We start from the raw sequence: 20,195 nt of genomic DNA, 5'->3' as shown, positions 1-20,195 counted from the left end.
GATGTAATTGTCAGTAGTAGTGGTGGTGGTGGTTCAAATGCTCTTTAGGACGAGAAGAGAACAATGAGGATGTCAGCATGCATGAAGGGTCCATGGAAGTGCAGGCCCTTTCGGGACCCTTAGTTACCTTTTCTGTATTTATAAAAGGTAACCAATGGTCCCGAAAGGGGCTACAACATGAAAGTGGTTAACTCAATGTCAGCTGACCAACAGGTGGACCCTTATGGGGGTATGTAACTCTTGAGAGTGTAGGCCAAGGCTATTCAAGTCCTGGCCAAATCCGGCCCGCCAATGAAGTTGGACCGGCCCAAAAAAAAAAGAAAAAAAAAGGGGCCCCCGGCCCGTTCGACGAGTTTCTGACAATGCGGCCCCCTGAACAATTTAGTTGAATAGCCCTTGTGTAGGTAGGCCTACACATGGAGCCAAATAGACCCTATAGGTCTATTTTCTAATAGGCCCCACAGTTTGAATATGTTTTCATAGATATGAAAACATTAACTCAAGTTAACTAATGAGGTACTTATAGCTGACTGAGTGTATTCATACATTTACATCCACGGGGAGGGGGGGGGTCAGTGGTTATCCATATGAAATGATAGGGCTGACCAGCACAGAATAGAATAGGATAGAAATAGAATAGAGCAGTGGTTCTCAAACCTTTTCATGTCGTCGACCACCCTCCTCCCAATGAATATACCCGTCAAAAAAACCCGTCTAGAAATGACAGTTGTGAACTTGAAATGGCAGTTGGAACTTTTAAATGCGGTGTGTTGCAATACAATAGCCTACAGTTACCCAACTTACCCCGCACAAAGTACAGTAACAGTCTAGTCAGTAGGCTACAGTGTGCACGACAGAACTATAGTAGCTCAGTTTGCAACATGGGAGGAGGGAATAAAAGCCATGCAGGCGATCATCATAGACAATGAATCCTCCTGCGTAGGAAACGTTACGATGAAGCAAAACGCACGTGAAACATCAAAGCACTGATTGTTAAGAATAAGATAAGCCACCTAACGACACGCTTGAATAAGACGAAAACTGTCTCGGCTTTCGTCTTATCCAAGACAATAAGTGAATATGCTGGTGGACGGTTGTGTGACAGGCAGCACACACAGTACAGTCAGTATGTATGACTAGGCTACTGCATACTAGTGCATGAGTATATAGCTTATATAATTACTGTGCACAATATTCTTATTCACTTCAATAAGAATATGTGCATAAAAAGGACATACTAAGCGACAGACCTATCCACAGCAGAGATACGGTATCATGATCGTATAGTTTCAGATTTGTTTTAAGTCAAGTCACTGATCAGTGACAGTGGCTATACTGCTGCCACTGACTGGCTATATTCCGTTGTCTTTAAGACACGATAAACAACATAAAGACAGGTGATATTATGACAATACCTGGAGTGTGATGTTGTGGAGGGATTCCTTTAGCTTTAGAAGCACACACAGCTGCAGTTGACACAACGGTGCGTGGTCTGGTGAGAGATCAGCTCCAGTCCAGTCCAGATAATAATCCCGATGGACTTTAAACCCCCCGTACCTAACCCGATATACCTACAGACAGACCCAGATATCTACACTACAGTCTCTGTCTCTTCACTGTGTGACTGACTGACTCACTCTCTCTCTCTCTCTCTCTCTCTCTCGGATCCTCACCGTCACACAGGTGGCACGCCCTCTCCAGTCAGTGTTTCCCAATCAATGGGTCGGGGGCTCAATTTCGGACCCTTTCGCGTAATTTCGGACCCTTTCGCGCACGCACGCACGCACGCACGCACGCACGCACGCACACACACACACACACACACACACACACACACGCACACACACGCACACACACACACACACACACACACACACACACACACACACACACACACACACACACACAGGACTGTCTGTCTTCCTCTGATATAATTCCACCAGCTGTACTGTCCCATTCTGCCATTCATTAAAACGGTGTTTGTCTGACACCTCCTGGACACAAAGAGCATTACAATTTTCACCCTATAGTTTTGACATATAGGCCCAGTGAAGAATAGGATACTACATTTGTTTGTTTGCTCCTAAAGCCTCAACGAACATAGATAAAGATACTTAAAACTATCCATCAAAGCTTCATTGCAAGAGTATAAACCACTTTGTAATTTTGCAAGTCTACCACCGAGTAAAGACTACCATACAGTACCAAACAAAACAACACAAAAAGTGTCCCAATTTCATCACATCAATGTATTGTACAGTAAGTAGTACACCTTCCTGATATTTCCATTTTCTCCAAGTTGAGGCCCAGGGTAGGCTAGACAGGCTGCAGGCACCATCACTTTAAACACAGCTGAGTGGGCAGAGAGACCACCTATTAGGAAACAGAAGGTCCCCGGTTCGCTCCCCGGCCCCCTGATGAATTTACAATTATTGTATTCCACTACATCTCAGAGGCAAAGATTGTACTTATATATATATTGTACATTTTGACCATTTGAAAATAGCCGATCTACAAGTTCACAATGCGTCGACAAGCTAGATCTTCTATTTTCAAATGTTCTTTTATACATTTGAAAACTTGTGAAATGGAACATTCTACGGGAGTCTGTCCCCGTTACAATGCGCTATAGACACCTGGGAGATGGAGTCTGTCCCTGTTACAATGCGCTATAGACACCTGGGAGATGGAGTCTGTCCCCGTTACAATGTGCTATAGACCCCTGGGAGATGGAGTCTGTCCCTGTTACAATGCGCTAGACCCCTGGGAGATGGAGTCTGTCCCCGTTACAATGCGCTAGACCCCTGGGAGATGGATTGCCGAGGTGGAGAGCCACACACCATCAGCTCCCAGTAGGCTACTTACAGCACCACTTGCTGCCACCCAAGCCGTGCTACTCAGAGCTGGGGCCGGTGCCCGGAATCGAACCCATGAACTTGTGGTCCAAAGGCGAGAGCTCTACCGACTGAGCGGTGACTCAAAGGCTATTATTATTTTTTTTTTTAAAAGAGCTAACAAACCAAATACACAAAAATATGTGACACAGTAAATAAACAATACGTGGTAAAATACCTTTTATAGATATACCTCCAGTCTCCAGGTAAGCTAAGTAACACACAAGAGAAATTCCACCAAATGGCCAGTGCAAGTATTAAAAGTATTTTTATTGTAAATGTGGGAAATACTACGTGTGTGGTGTTACAGTATTGACAAGAAAATATAACGATAGGTAGCAAAAATAAATATATATCTGCGTGGACAGCCGTGATGCGTTGAGCCGTTTGAGGTGTCTGGAATTTAGAAAGCATCAACTGATGGCAGACAGGTTTAGTGAAACATGAGACTTAAAAAAAAACATCTGCACCTGCACTCATTAGAAAGAGAACAGCATCAATCAGTTGCTACAAAAAAAACTACAGATTGAAGAGGGTATGGAATCTATGGATTTTATACTATCACATTAGCCCGTGGTAACTTTTACAAGCAGTGACCATTTCAATTTCAAGTACCCCTTGGTTTGATATGCGTTAGGCCACACCGATGCCCGTTTGATACCATTCTCATTTCTAGGACTCCCAATCTACACTGTAGTACAAATACGCTCTCAAGAGTTACACATAAGGGTCCATTTGGTTCCTATTTGCCGGGGACCCCTCAAGGACCTCTGGGGATATATGTATCCATAACGTATTATGGAATGCTCACCATGTGGATGGTTGGAAACCATGCCTACCGATGATGACGACATCATCTGTGGTCATTTTAAACAAGATGGATGGCTCCAGGAAGAGAAAAGGCTGTAGTTTAGCTTATTAGCTTGGAATCCCTCACTGATGATGTGTGTCACACAACACTGGTAGGCATGCTTGAGGCTTCTGAACTGTCCACAGTCAGCAGTCACCAATGAGCCAGAGTCAAGAGTGGATACAGACGGAAATGGGGCCATCTTATAGCGAGGACCGATTACATGAAGCTAAGGTTGAACATGGATCAAGAGTGCTTCTCCAAGAGCGTCCCTCTTATCGCAAACCCCTCTGAAAACGATATGTAATGAAGTGAAAACAACAACATATATAGCATCTCCTTGGTCTCTTGGCTATGATTTCCAAACTCCTTCTTCACACCAATACACAACCTGCTGCAGTATGTTAGTATCAGTGACACTGTGTTCGTGTAGTGTTTCTGTGGGTATCTCGGCCACATTGCCAGCGTGGGGAAGACGAGGGACTCTGGCTTCTTGGGGGCGTCATGGACCACAGAATAGTCAAAAGTATAACAACAAGTAGGTCTTTATAAGCAAACCATCAAACACATCATGGTGATCATTGCACGGCGCGTTCCATTTTGGAAGCTGGAATGGCGGTTTGAGGAAAAAATCGCAGTTTGAAAACCTTGTGTGTGCACCTGTTCGATGCAGCCATTGTGTATGCTAAACTGAGGCATGGTTGCCAAGTCAAGGACCAAAGCAAAAAGTACTAAGCCTCAAGGGATTGTCTGGGTAACAGAAAGGGGGACATTTTCAAAAAGCACGCGGTAACAAAATCAAGTTCATCATCATAATCATCTCATTCATGTCATGCACTGTGTGGTGAACTTATGGAAAATAACCAGTAAGCTAAAAGAAAAAAGTGTAAAAGGAAACAAAAATAATTCACATTTCTACTGTAAAATACTGCGTGCTCCATTTTAGGGGTGCAACAGTTAATGCCATTAATTGATTCAAAGATAGTGAAAATAGCCATCTACTGGTTCACAAAATGTGAACGTTTAATGCGCTTGCATTGCGGCTTGGTTGTTTTTTTGCTTAACGCCATTGTAGAACAACATATAAAATAGGGCTAAAGTGGTTAATCAGTCAGACTCGTCAATTTAGTTTATTATAAAAAATTAAATAAAAAAACGTCAAATTTTAACCCCTTCTCGACTATCCGATTAAAAAAAAAAAAGAGTAATTGATAAAATATTGCAACCCTATTCCATTTGACATCCCAACATATGGCTCGGGGGTCCCATTATAAACGGCCCCGGATGCTTAAATCTCATTATGAAACAAGTAAAAAAAAAAAAAGAAAAAAAGTGAGAAATACAATATAATGTCATTAGTGTACAGTACACCGAGGAGTGGTCTGGAAAAATAGATGTGGAAATCCTGTCTGTGGAGACATTATATATATAAAAAAGTGCCAGTTAGACCAGAAAAGTTCTGTGGTTTCCGGGCCCAGCTATTAGTGTGGTGTTCATTAATAGTTCATTTTAAGATCCTTCATATGGTTTGGTCTTATTCCACATTCTTCATTTTGATTGCTTTGTCTCCTCCTTGTCCACACTCAGCTGAAGACGTCCCAGTGAGTGCTTGTGTCCTCTCAGTCTGTTTGTCTATATGTCTGTCTCACACAGTGGGACATGTCCTCCTCTAAGCCAGGCTTCTCTGGCGGGGCTTGATTCTGGGGTAGAGCTGATGGTTGACAGAAAGGAGACACAAAGGGAGGGACAACGTTAAATCAAGGGGTTTCGCAAACTTTTGCATCTCAAGTAAGACCCAAAGGATTTGGTTCCTTCCCAGCCGGGACCCAAATGTACAACAATACAATATGAATTAAAAGGTAGGGTAAAGTGATATTATGTTTGGGTCAAAACTAAACTTTTTTTCTTTTTTTTTGGAAAATGTTAAAGCACTATATTTTGTTACAGTAGTAGTAATCCTTGCTATATATGGCTTCCCGAAATTATGTCATAGGCCAGCCAAGTCTATGGACATTTAATGTTTGTCGAGAGCCTTAACTATACATTTCCTGTCCCAGCCAAAGTTTATGGACTTTGTACAAACGTACAAAAACAGGGCCTATTTCAAGGTTGCTCCGCGCCATTTTGGAAGTAGCTTGAAGTAGCTAAATGTAGCCAAAACTCCCCAGAGGGGATCGACAACAACGCGACAAGCGACGGGACAGCGATGGGCCGTCAAAAACATAATCTTTGGTTAAGAATTGGACGGATTGATTTAGATCAAGAGTTATTCACGTTTGAGGATTTTTCCTAGTGGTGCGCTCGGTTATGATATCATTAATGTTCCGTCCTGTGATTAATCTCCGTCCTGGGCGACGAGCGGGATTATTTGATAGGACGGAGACCTCAGTTTATGCCACTCGGAGTGTCAAGCCCTGTGAAACCATACCCAATGGATCCACTATAATGGGCTGGCCTGTAGTGTTGTTTCCAGTGACTCACCCCTAGCAGGTTGCGGGGGATGTAGCCCTCAGCGGCATCGGGCCCCATGCGGGCCCACCACCACTCCACCTCGTCCTCGTCCTCTCGCCGTACGATGGCCATGCAGTCGCCCTCGTGGAAGCTCAGCTCGTCGCCGTTCTCTCCCGCGTACTCCCACAGGCCGTAGACCACGCCGCGGTTCATGATGCCCATCTTCTCCTGAACGCCTGGGGGGTGTCAGTGGGGGAGAGAGGGGAATAAGGTCAAAACGCCTGGGGGTGTCAGTGGGGGAGAGAGGGAACCTGGACAATAGTCTATTTCTCAAATACTGCTATACTTGTGGGAACATCCGACACTCACAAATATAATAACACACACAAGATACTGTAACACATGCATGCACACAGCCTTACCGTAGAGGAACTGCGAGCACTGGGTGTATCCGTCCTCCATCTCCTCACACTTATCGGCGGCCGTCTGCATGTCGCTGTAGGTCATGGCGAACACGGCGGCACCAGACTCCACCAGGAACTTACACACCTGAACGTTGTTACAGGAGGCCGCGCAGTGCAGCGGCGTCCTGAGAGAGAGACACAGAGAGAGAGAGAGAGTTAGGCCTGTCACAAGTATTAAATAATCCCCTAATCGGGTGCTTGCTGGCCTAGTGGTCCAGGCGCATGACACAATGGCATTTATAGGCTCTGGCCTAGCAGTGCGTTGCCTGTTCGAGTCCCGTTCATGACGACCTTTAATTTGCTGCATGTCTCTCCCCTTCTCTCTCTCCCTCTTTCCTGTCCGTCTTCACTGTAACTATCAATAGGCACAAAAGCCAAAAGAAAATCTTAAAAAAAATAAAATAAAAAAATAATCACAATAATCCTATCACATAATCGTCAATCATTTCCATGTAGAAAAATGTCCATATATTTTCAAACATTTTTCAAAAATTAGCAGAAATAGAAAGAAAAGATTCGGCTATATAATGACATAAAAAAAGCACCTGACACGACACAACTGCATTAGTGTTCATAATGTGTTGTAATTATTATTATTAATTAATTATTATTAATTATATCGGCCGCCACTCACCAGCCGTCGCTGTCTGCGGCGTTGACGTTGACTCCGAACTGCACCAGGAACTTGACGATCTCCGTGTGTCCGGCACACACAGCGTTGTGCAGGGCCGTGATGCCCTCGTCGTTGGGCTGGCTCGGATCGTCCACCTACAGGGGGCGCCGTATTGACTCGTTAGTACATTCAGGACGGGAACCCCTTTTGGTGTTTTAAAGCATTATGTCATACTTTAGCTATTGAAAAATAGCTCATAGCGCGGCACCGAGTGCCGCGCTATGAGCTTGTAGGTCTGCTATTTTTGAAAAATCGTGAAAATGCGGCACAAATCTTTGAATATATGTTCTTTCAGAGCGAATGTTTTTAACTCAAAGTTTTGGTTCTGGAGGTCCCTGGAACAACATATTTTCAGATGGGGGTCGGTGGCCAATTACATATAATTTGTGAGGTCCTTGATATGAAATATTGAGCACCACTGATACAGAAACATAGGTATTTCAGAAAACTGTCAGAATTTAGACATTTTTTAAATTTCAACGTCAGGCCTAAATGTGTTAATACCAAATGTACAGGCACTGGGGCCTGATCTGATTCTGAGTTCTACAGTACTATTAATATGTGTCCGCCCTGAAACTGGGAGGTCGGGGTGCGATCCCCGGCCGGGTCATACCAAAGACCAAAAAATGGGACCCAATGCCTCCCTGCTTGGCACTCAGCATCAAAGGGTTGGATTGGGGGGTCAAATCATCCCGAGCGTGGCACGGTTGCAGCTCACCGCTCCTTGGCTGCGGCTCACCGCTCCAAGAGATGGGTCAAATGCGGAGAACAAATTTCACTGCGGTAACGTGTGTGACAAATTGTACGGCTTTGACTTTTGTCTACATACAAGCTTAACGCCTGATTTAAACACCGTCTTCGGTGCGAGGCAACGAGGATGCACATATAACTCAAGTTTAGGCCAGCAACAACTGGCTTGAGGGAATCAGGGCTGCCAGAAGAGGAGTATAATTCAAATACGGTAGTACCAAACACACACACACACTGTATAAGTGAATATAGGCCTGTCACAATTATTACATAATTGCAATTATTTGAGATAATCGTCATAATCGTGTTGAAAATGTTCATACATTTTCCAAAAATAGCAGATCAGCAAGTTTACAACGTGTCAGTTTGTGACGCATTGTAAACTTGTTCATCTGTTATTTTTCATTATTAAAAATGTATTAAATGTGTCAGTAATTGCGTTGCACATTTAAGTTATTTGTCATATCTGCCCTGTGCAACATTCTATTACGAAGCCTAAAAGGCAAACAGAAATTACAATACAAAAACAAAATACAATTTAATCCCAATTATTTGTGGCAATTAACCCATTCTGGACAGGAATGTTTTAACCATTATTTTAAACTTTAACTATTGAAAAATAGCAGATCTACAAGCTCGTAGATCTGCTATTTAAACCGTTAAAATGTGGCGCAAATCTTTGAATATATTCTTTCACAATGAACGTTTTAACTCAACTTTGCTTCTTGGGGGTCCCTGAAACTACATATTTTCAGATGGTGGTCGGTGGCCAATTACATATAGTTTCTGGGGGTCCTTGACATGAAATATTGAGCACCACTGATATAGAAACATATAGGTATTTCAGAAAACTGAATAGGATTTAAAAGACATTTTTAAATTTCGAAGTCAGGTCAAAATGGGTTAATGGTAAAACTAAAATGTTTTTTCTGGTGACAGGCTGCGTCCTCCTCACCTCGTAGATGATCCTCTGGACCAGGTCGAACTCTCCCTCCAGAGACGAGTCGAGCAGCAGGGCCAGCGGGTTGAACTTCACCCTCATGCTGTGGCTGATGCGCTCCGAGCCGTTCTTACGCAGGTTGGTCCTCTTGCCCTGGAGACACAATCACACCGGTGAGGACGGAGGCACACACACACACACGGTAGTCTCGCGTGGCCAGACTGTTGCCTCTCGCACTTTTCAAATGCTTCCTTCATACAGTCTGGAGCAACGGAAGCTCTGATCATGAGTCAAATATAAAGTGAAGCCTCCCCTCTTCCGTTTTGTCTTTACAGTCGCCGCAACTTTATCCTAATATGAATCCAAATCATCTAAGCAGATATAGCTTGCTGCTTGGCAGAAATGGAAATAAAAAAATATATATTTTCGTGATTGGAAATGCCAGCTTCCTTACTCGGATTTCGGGGAGGTGTAGTTCCAGACTCTGAATAGCATTCAGAGATTGTGGAATAGTTGTCTGGCTACGCGAGACTACACACACACACGGGCATCAGGAGTCCAAGGAGACTACACACACACACACGGGCATCAGGAGTCCAAGGAGACTACACACACACACACAGGCATCAGGAGTCCAAGGAGACTACACACACACACGGGCATCAGGAGTCCAAGCAACAACCACAAAAAGAAAGAAAGAAAGAAAGCAGCGACTAAGTCTACACAGCCTATGGGTTCTTGTCCATTATGTCCGCCTGCTTCTGTGTTCAGAGGCAAGAAAAGAGGCAGTACTCGTTCCAGAAGCTCTTACTTCACGCCACTGATCCAATTGAGCAACGGAGGGCGCTACCACCTACCACACATACCCCTTTCACTGAAATATGGTTATGCAATGTGTTGTTGTTGTCTGGGGGTTAGGGGGCACAAGGCAGGACCCGAGGGAGCGGGAGAGAAATGGGTCATAGCAAAGCCAGTGGTGGGAAAAATAATAAATAAATAAAGTACATTTTCTCAAGTATTGTACTTTTACGCCATTAAGATTATTTGAAAACTTTTTGTAGATTTAGATTATTATTACAAAAAGATACACGCAGAACAAGTACTTTTGGTACCGATATATTTCGATGCCAACACCTTTGTACTATTTTTTGAATACATTTGAATACTTATACTTAAACATGTAGGTATTGCTACTCTTACTTCAGTAAAAACAAATCTTTACACAGTATTGCTACTTTGACTTCAGTAAAACAAATCCGACAGCTTTTTGAGGGGCGCTAAGCCCTCCTATAAACAAGTATAGTGTTTAATGTTTGTGTTGTCTGAATAAACATTAAAAAAATCACACCCGTGTGAAGTGAGGGGCGCTTTATCATCTTACATCATCGCGATCATAACATTACATGCATGTGCCGATTTGCTCAGTGACAGACAAAACAAACATCAAACTCTGTCCATTGTTAATGGCATTTAATGTTTGTGTTAGTGACAAAAGGTCATATGTGTGAGCAAATCGGCATATGTATGTCAGTGGGAAGTCCCTTGGCCAATAAGGGACCACCATTCTTGATGATGATGTACGATGATTAGAGCGCCACTCACTTCACAGAGGTGTGATTTTTTCTCTCCTCTGGTCAGAGCACTGATCGCTGATTGGTTGACACTTTTAGGGTAATCCCTGCCACCTCACGGTCAATCCCTCTTCTGAAGGATTAATGGAAGCTAAAACCCACGGTGTGTGTAGACCAATGGTGGGAAAATAGTACTAATGTGTTTTACTTAAGTCAAAGTATCAATACCACAATGTAGAAATACTACAAAAGTCCGGAATTCGAAAATGTACTGATGCAAAAGTATTTGTATCAAAATGCAGAAAAGCAGAATGTACCATTTCTCAAGTTTTCTAATGTATAAAAACCACTACAAAGTAACTAGTAACTAAAAATTTCAAATAATTGTAGTGGAGTAAAAGTACAATATTCGCCTCTGGGATGTAGTGGAGTAGTAAAGTAAAGGTATTGAAAATCGGAAATACTCTGTGTAAAATAAAAGTACTTCAAAATTGTACTTACAATAGAAAGTACAGTACTACGGTAAATGTACTCAGTTACGTTATATCACCGGTGTAGATATGACACTGCTAGTTATTTTCAGCACGGCATAATGTGCTGTAAATAAACCGCGGCGAGGAGAGGCGGTGCTAGAAATACAGAGCCTGCAGCCGATTAGGGGAGACGACGCAACAGAGGGCGCTTTCTTCTCCCAACAATGGATGGATTTAGTCCATTATGTAACATGTTTGAGAACAGCTTGTTAGCAATCAGCAATGTACAGTCTGGAGTCCACTCCAGACCAGCGGAATGACCCCATCACCTGGTTGACCTGTGTGTGTGTGTGTGTGTGTGTGTGCGTGCGTGCATGGGTGGCAATACAGATTATTTTTTAAATGCCGGCGTACAAGCTCACGTCTCAGCTTGTAGGTCTGCTTTGTGTTTGTTTTTCTTTCTTTTCATTGCATTTTTGAGTGGTGCAAACCACTCCAACAACCAGCTTTGTCTGTATCTATGTTTGTGTACCTGTGTACGTGTCCGTGCACAGGTGAGCATGGTTACCATGGTCACTGACATTACGTCAGACCACAGCTGATCAGGCTATATAAGACCTTGCACCACTCAGTTCACACGGGTGTGATTTTTTTCCAAACTTTTCACTTATAATAATGACATCACGCCCTATTATTATTATTATTGATTTCCTTTTTTCGAGAGGCAGCCCCTCCAACTTCTGGCTTTCAGACATGACGTCATGTTGCAAGCCAAGTCTATGGACTTTGTCTTATTCATGCACCCCCACAAATCAGCATGCATTTTGAGGGGCGCGCTATCCCGTCCAACATCTGGCTTTCGGAATTACGTCATATGGTAGCCAAGTCTATGGACTTTTTAAATGTTTGTTTAGAGCACTAGAGGACTTTAAGCAAACCAGGCGCCCCTCACTTAAATTCCCCATTGACAATCAATGGAGAATTTGACATTATAGTGTCTGAGCAAATAGGCATAGTGTCTATTTTACGTCATGATGATAAGAGCGGCTTACGGGTGTGATTTTTAAACAATCAATGAACTGGGGGTTCGTACCGGTGGCAGTGTGGTGACCTGTCCGGTGACCTCCGGTGCCTTCATGCTGAAGGAGTCTTCTCCCAGCATGCCCTCCTGCTCGGCGCCGCTGGGGTAGGGGGGCGGCGGGTAGGGGGGGAACTCCTCCAGGAAGCCCTCGGGAGGAGCGGGGGGCGGCGGGGGAGGGGGCAGGCTGGGAGGAGTGGGCGCCGCCTCCTCCTCCTCCTCCTGCGGCCCTCTTCCTCCTGCGGAGGGGGGCGGCGGTGGGAACAGGGCGCCGGCGTCGGGCCCCCGGGGCGCCGGGTGGGAGGGCGGGGGAGGTGCGACGATGTCCTCGTTGTCTTCGGTGACCACCGAGGAGGAGGAGGAGGAGGGTGCCGGGCCAGGGTGCTGCTCGCTTTGGGCTGCGGACACGGGACAGTATCATTAGGACCGGACCAGCTTAGTAGAGTCAACAGAAACTTAACAAACTACTTCACCACTTCACACATTACCTATATTCATATAATTTGTCCTAACTAATGCTCATAATATTAATATAATAATGGAAACATTTGTGTCTACTCTCTCTGTGTCTCAGAGGAGGGCTGTGGACAGTTCACAAACCTGTCTTAATCGCTCTGCATCTCAGAGGAGGGCTGTGGACAGTTCACAAACCTGTCTACTCTCTCTGACCCCTTTTCCACCGGTTGGTTCCCAATGGGAACCGGTTCAGTTCTTTTTGGTTTTTAGTCCATGAGCCAGAGCTCCAAAATTGGTGGGCAAACTATACCCTATATTAAATTGTTTATAGGATCAATACAAGTAAATGAATACATGATAACCCTTCCACAGTAGTAGCTTTTTCATATTTTCTATTATTTTGCATATTTTCCTACATAATGCCTCATTTGCATATTTAAAAATCACACCCATGTGAACTGAGTGGTGTAAGGTCTGTCTGACGTAATGAAATCATGTCTGACGTAATTAAATCACACCCGGATGTGATTTCACAACTGGCTTTTTTTGTGCAGAAAAAATGAGCATGGTTGCTACGGTCATCCAGTTCACCCGGGTGTGATTTAATTACGTCAGAAATTATTTTGAACATAGCAACCATGCTCATTTTTTTCTGCACACAAAAGCCAGTTGTAGGAGTGGTTTACACCACTCAAAAATGTAAAATGTGTAATACAATAAATCATTGTCTTTGTGTAAGTACTCAATTGGAGAAGTTTCATGGTGATAACAATCTGATATAGGTATGGTTTTGCTCACTCAATTCATAATTAACGTTTCAATTTTGGAACTCTGGCTCATGGACTAAAAACCAAAAAGAACTGAACCGGTTCCCATTGGGAACCAACCGGTGGAAAAGGGGCCTCTGTGTCTCAGAGGAGGGCTGTGGACAGTTCACAAACATGCCTACAAATGACATCATCGGACTGTAGTTTGGGTTATGTTCAAACGAGATTGCCGTTTCAAGAACAATGGCTTCTGTATATTAGCATGATAGTTCTAAATGCTAGTATTTTGGCATGAATTAAATCAATGTCCTATCTATTCTGAAGAAATAGGCTCTATGTCCTCCCAGTGGGGGCTATTCACTGCCAGTGAAGAGCCCCCACCGGGAGGACATAGAGCCTACATCTAGAACTAGCACTGCCTTCACACACACACACACACACACACACACACACACATATATATATATATATATATATATATATACACACACACACACACACACACACACACACACACACACACACACACACACACACATATATATATATATATATATATATATATATATATACACACACACACACACACACATATATATATATATATATATATATATACACACACACACACACACACACACACACACACACACATATATATATATATATATATATATATATATATATATATATATACACACACACACACACACACACACACACACACACACACACACACACACACACACACACACACACACACACACACACACACACACACACACACACACACACACCGGTATATATATATGTATATATTTTTTGCAAACACAGTTTAAAAACAAGTTGAAACTCAACTGAAATTGACAACATAAATACGAAACAAAATAGAAATGAAAACGAATGAAGAAAAAAAATTCAACACCATTCCACTAACCTTGACTATAAGCGGGGATGTGAGGTGGAAGCTGTCCTCCCTCTGCTGCCTCCTGCTGGCCGTTCTCTGCACCGCCGCTCAGAGGGACACCAGGTTGAGCCATCGATCCCGCCACAGCTTTCTCCGCTTCGCCGCCGGGATAAGTGGGCGTGCTGAGGGCGTGGAGAAAGGGCATTATAGTTAGTAATAGTCTAATGTGTGGGCGTGGAGCAAGTAGTTTGTAATAGTTTAAACTTAGTGTTGCTGACAAAGTGGATATTAACCCATTTCGACCTGAGGACGATTCTACAAACGCCTTCTAAATCCTGACAGTTTTCTCCTCATGTTTCTATGTCAGTCGCTCTCAAACATTTGTCAAGAACCCCCAAAAATATATGTAATTGGCCGCCTACCCCCATCTGAAAATATGTTGTTCCAGGGACCCCCCCAGAAGCAAAGATTTGAGTTAAAAACGTAAATAATATATATTAAAAAAAAAATAAGATTTTTCAAAAATAGCAGATCTACAAGCTCGTAGCTTGTAGATCTGCTATTTTTCAATAGCTAAAGTATAACAATGCTTAAAACACCAAAAGGGGTTCCCGCGCAGAATGGATTCAATCTTATCTTCCAATATGTTTAGCTGTTTGAGCCCTGTTGTCAAAATTGCCGATCTACAATAAATATTACAACAAATAAAAGAAAACTCACACAAAAACTAATAAACACTAAACTAAAGTAGTCTTAAAAAAATAAACTGAATTTCAAAACAAAAGTCAAAATTAAAAAAGAAGAAAATAATAATAATAATATACTTTTATACTTAGGCACCGAGTGCGGCGCTACAAGCTTGATGATCTGCCATTTTTTTGGGAAAACTCGTGAAAGCAGGGGGGGGGGTCCCAATTGAAAACAAAAAGTAACAAAAAAAAAACCCTACCTGGGCGAAGCGACCATCGTCTCCATGGCGGCCAGCGTGGTCTTCTGGTAGAGCAGCTTCTGGATGTTGGGGCCGGCGGGGCCCTCGGGCTCCGTGATGGAGCTGCGCTTCTTCAGGGGCCTCGGGGCGTTGTACAGCTTCTTCCTCAGGGCCTCCAGGTCGCCGTCGCTCTGGTGGTGGCGGTACGGGTTGGAGATGAACGGGAGGAGCTTGGTGGGGCTGAGCGGCCGCGGGTTGCGCTCCGTCTCCGGCTGCTGCTGGGGGGCCGGGGTCTCGGATTGGTGGGCCATTGGTGGGTAGTGGTCCACCTCGTCTGAGGCCGGGGGGGAGCGGCGCTCCGTGTAGGGGTTGTCTGGGTGCTGCAGACCGCTGGAGATCACCGGTTTACCATACACTAATACACACAAACACACAGATACCCAAACAGCATGTCATATATATACTGTGTATATATACTGTGTGTGTGTATATATATATATATAGTGTGACTCTTTTTTTTAACGAAACTATACCAGCCCCTGTCAAGTCAAAAACACACGCCTATTTATTGAACAGACAGCCTGGCCCAGTGGCCCTCTGGACAGCCGACTTCATGCAGACCAACCGCAGGCAGTCTGTGTATAATATTTTGAATAGCCTAAAAGAACGTCAAATGCACCGTGGTGAAGAACAAATCAGAGAACTGTGTGTGTGTGTGTGTGTGTGTGTGTGTGCGCGTGACATGATAAAATAATCGTGTAATATTATCCTATAGAGTGTGATGCAGATGCTATCAGATTTCAGACATAATTTCAACGGTAAAATAAATATCAGATAATATGCGCCTCTCTGTGGGTCTCACTTGAATGGCAAAATAGCACCATCTACTGCTTATTTAATATCTCCCAAGAAGCACATTTTATCAGTGGATGGAAACAAGAAAAATACGCTTTTCTTATTCGCTTCCTATTTTCGAAAATTCTTGATGGAAAGGCACCTACTGCTAATTTTGATGGACAAAGGGCCGTACTGTCAGAGAGAACTAGCGCCAGGACTTTGAGTTGGAAGTGCCAGGAGGAACCAGGAACTGCCACTCCCAACGAGAATGGCATCCAGAAAAGCTCTCTGATCAATGGAAAAGGGACATGAACTGTGTCCTCCAGTTAAATGGACTCAAATGGAGTGCTAACGCACCAGATGAGCACTCCTCTCCGTTATGGAGAGAGACTGTTGACAGGGTGACACTTTTAAAGGGTGCCATATACAGAAAACCTTTTAGCTCAAGACCCCCCCCCCCCCCCCCCCCCCCCCCCCCCCACACTACAGATTGGGTAAAATTGTGTTGCAGGTTAAACTTAAAAAAAAAAAAAATAGATTTCAGAGATAGCTTCATAGACATGTTTGACATTTAACCACTTAAACACTCCATACTTAGTAAACTTGACCGTTGGCTCTGTACTTGGTATGCAGTTTCTCTCCTCTACACTAAACCTCTATCTTTGGCTAATGTTCCCCCGTAGAATAGAGATGCTAGGGTTCAAGTGTTTAAAGTAAATTATTACGCGGCTATGTCTTGATAATGACCGCTCCGCTCAGCTGTCTAATCAAAGACTCAAGAGCACCTGCTGCGCTGCTTGGATTTTATGCTGTACCCAAACATGACAGCCATGTAAACAAACACACCATGTCATTTACAGCTAAACATTGCTCTCAAGAATGTTTTTGAAAACATTTGAAGCGAGAAAATGACAAGGCAGTAACCGAAAATGTATTCTTTGTTCAACTCAACTTCCTTGTTTTCCGAGGTGACAGACTGTGCTGCAGCCGTGCAGACGGCCACTCATATACAATACAATACTTTCATTACCGTCCGTCCGTAAGCAAGGAAATACCTTGTTGATACTTTTGGGTAAAATGTATTAATTTATTAATAAAGTAGCCGTGTAATAAGTGGGATAATGCCCTTCAGGATGATTAAACATTCTTCGTTTAAACATCCTGTCGGTCATTCTTTTTCCAACAACTACTGCCGTGTCATACATTGTATCCCTTGCATAATATTCTTACCAGTGTTGTTTCTGGCAGCAAACTTTGATTTTAGTTTTAGTCATAGTCTCTTGAATAGTTTTCATTTAGTTTTAGTCACCTGGAATGTCTTAGTGTTAGTCTAGTTTTAGTCGACTAAGCATCATAAGATTTTAGTTGACTAAATCTACAGTTGATTTAGTCGAACAAATTGTATTTTGGCAGGCCTTGATGCCGTCGTAATTTTTTCACTTTCTGAACATAGCCGATCTACAAGCCCACAGCTTGTAGATCGTCTATTTTCAGCATGCAACTAATTGTAGAATGACTTATACTGGATCTCTTGTCCACTAGTCCCTTCCTAACATTTTAGTCTAGTTTTTATTTGCTGACAAAATTGTCAGTAGTATATTTAGTCTTAGTTTTAGTCATCATAGCTTAGTTTTCATTTAGTTTCCATTTAGTTTTCCTCAGTGAAAAAAGGTAGTCGACGAACATTTTTCGTCTTATTTTTAGTCAACGAAATCAACACTGATTCTTACCACTGACAAATCCGTTGCCTCGACTCTGGGAGCGGTTGATAGCCCCCTGAATGACAGGCTGGTGGTACGTCTTCCCCGGACCACCCTGCTGCGTGTACATGGAGTAGATAGAGCTGGCCGCCAGGGTCTGCGGTTTGGACGAGGGCAGCTCCGGGGTGAAGGGCCGCACCGCGGCCGCGGGGGGGGCCATGGCGTCCTGCTGCTTGGAGGGCAGGGGCAGCGTCTGGCTCTGGGACGGGGGCACCGGGCTGCGACTCTGGGGGTACTGCTGCTGCTGTTGTTGCTGCTGGCTCTGCTGCTGGGGCTTGGCGGCTTTGGGGAAGGTTCCCCCCGTGTTGAGGGCCGGCTTCCCGTAGGGCCCGCCGGCGGGGCCCTTGGGTTTGCTGGGGACGGGCGGGGGCACCTTGATGACGGGGGCCTTGTTGTTGGCAGCAGACTGCAACCACAGGAGAGAGATGGTTAAGGGTCTTATTGGTGGCAGACGGCAGATTTTAAAAGTAGCAGATCTAAAGTGGGGTACAGTCCGAGTTTTCCTCCTGGTCAAATTGGGGCCTCTAGGTTTCCCTGGGTACCTCTAGGTATCTGGGTAAACTCATATGAGCTTTAGATCTGCTATTTAATAGCCAAAAGTATAATCTGACACAGATGTTTTTATGGGTTAAGGTAGTGGTATCTCTCTCTCACCTGGGCGTCCCGGACCAGGTCATCACTGCTCTGGTTCTTGCGCAGGGAGGTGGCGGGCACTTCAGTGGGCTCGAACATGGAGAACGGACGCACCTTTCTGTCCCTCTTTAATTCCGTCTCATCTAGACGCACGCACACGCACACACATAAATTAATACACTACTTCTTCATACTACATACAGTATCGCATAAAAAGTAGGGGCTAAACAAAGTATTTGCACCGGGGCCTGCTATCACCATGATGCTACGCCACTGTTATATATTCTAGTATTATATATAATACTAGAGAGCGGACTGGGAGCGACAGCTCGACTAAAATACATTTTAGTCGACTAAATCAACTGTAGATTTAGTCGACAAAAATCTTATGATATTTAGTTGACTAAAACTAGACTAAACACTAAAGCATTCCAGGTGACTAAAACTAAAATAGAAATTTGCTGCCAGTGAGTGAGTTACCTTGCTCAGCGGCGCTGGGGCTGGAGCGAGAGGTCATCCGTGGCAGTGTGGACGCTGAGCCTCCATGGTTGTTGGCACCGGACTCACCGGGGGAGGGGCCAGAGGAGGAGGAGGAGGAGCCCCACTCGGCCAGCTTGGACGACTGGAGGCCTGCATGGAGAAACACACCAGAGGAGACAGTCAGACAGGGAGGATGTTAACGTGTAATGGAAGCAAAGCGAAATGAGAGAAGAATAAAAACACACACACAGATGGAAACCAGTTTCAACCAGTTTATTTGTCACTATGAAAAGAAAATAGCAACAAGAGGAGGCCATAATGTCTCTCTCTCTCTCTCTGCTGATCATCCACATTTTGGTTGATTGTCCAACAACCCAGCTAATAGTCTCCTAAGCCTTCAATGCCTCAGCAATAGGGAGGCTCTCCTAAGCCTTCAATGCCTCAGCAATGGGGAGGCTCTTCTCAACCAGAGACATTAGACTAGCATCACAACTAAGATGGTGAAACAACGGATCATCACCACCAGTACTGTGCAATGCCTGAGGATTGACACCAACAAAGCATTCTCTTGAGGTGCTTAGGGTGAGCATTATTTTTTTTTTTTAAAGAAGAAAAAAAAACGGCAAAGCTCTGTCTACAGAGCAATCTTCTTTCCTACTCTCACCTATGATCATGAAGTGTGGGTCATGACCGAAAGAATAAGGTCGCGAATACAAGCGGCCGAAATGAGTTTTCTCCGACGGGTGGTCACTAATGTTGCTCTGGAGAGGAATGTCTGGAGCTCTCTGGTGGAGCTGTTGCCCCCGCGACCCGACTACGGATAAGCGGTTGAAGATGGATAGATGGATGGAAGAAAAAATCGGCAAGTCGGTTCAGTTCAATTATGACCCGTTCAGATTCAGAACAGGGTCATTATGACCCGTTCAGAACAGGGTCATTATGACCCTGTTCAGAACAGCGGAGAGAATAGGGAGGATCTGAGGAGAACTGAGCCAACACGGCAACAAAAGGACAAAAACACGGCAAACAGAGACAGGACGGATAGAGTATGTTGCTGTGAGACTTGATTTGGTTTATTTATTAGATCCCCATTAGCTTACTGTACAATGACAGCAGCCACTAGAGAGACGTCGGCTCTTTCTGGTCGCTGCCAGTCAACCCCTCCAGACGTAGTGAACTGGACAGTCAGTTGGCTCTGTACTCTGGACCGCTTTTTTCCAGCCTACACCAAATGTCTTCGCTAAAACATTGTTTTTGTACACACGCTCACATTTTAGGCCACA

General features: G+C 44.1%; 2 protein-coding genes across 3 annotated transcripts in view; both read right to left on the bottom strand.

Moving 5' to 3' along the window:
• Positions 1–1,621, bottom strand: part of LOC306930541 (semaphorin-4G-like) — a 65,806-nt gene extending 64,185 nt beyond the window's left edge. Inside the window, exon 1 of the mRNA XM_079511562.1 lies at positions 1,416–1,621. The gene's annotated coding sequence lies outside the window, so the exon portion shown is untranslated. The remainder of the gene's footprint in view (positions 1–1,415) is intronic.
• A 2,650-nt stretch (positions 1,622–4,271) lies between these two features.
• Positions 4,272–20,195, bottom strand: part of LOC306930539 (apoptosis-stimulating of p53 protein 2-like) — a 64,512-nt gene continuing 48,588 nt past the window's right edge. For both annotated transcript variants that reach the window (XM_079511559.1, XM_079511560.1), the window contains 11 exons: positions 18,913–19,062; positions 18,454–18,575; positions 17,770–18,205; positions 15,224–15,617; positions 14,305–14,456; positions 12,160–12,542; positions 9,038–9,175; positions 7,294–7,427; positions 6,618–6,784; positions 6,226–6,431; positions 4,272–5,455 (listed from right to left, as the gene is read on the bottom strand). In XM_079511559.1, the coding sequence (XP_079367685.1) occupies positions 5,414–5,455; positions 6,226–6,431; positions 6,618–6,784; positions 7,294–7,427; positions 9,038–9,175; positions 12,160–12,542; positions 14,305–14,456; positions 15,224–15,617; positions 17,770–18,205; positions 18,454–18,575; positions 18,913–19,062 (2,324 nt within the window). In that variant the 3' untranslated portion in view covers positions 4,272–5,413. The remainder of the gene's footprint in view (positions 5,456–6,225; positions 6,432–6,617; positions 6,785–7,293; positions 7,428–9,037; positions 9,176–12,159; positions 12,543–14,304; positions 14,457–15,223; positions 15,618–17,769; positions 18,206–18,453; positions 18,576–18,912; positions 19,063–20,195) is intronic.

Source organism: Electrona antarctica, assembly GCF_951216825.1.
Source record: "Electrona antarctica genome assembly, chromosome: 10".
NCBI classification, from domain to species: Eukaryota; Metazoa; Chordata; class Actinopteri; order Myctophiformes; family Myctophidae; genus Electrona; species Electrona antarctica.
The sequence above is the reverse complement of the archived record's forward strand: the minus strand, read 5'-3'. Positions and strand labels throughout refer to the sequence as shown.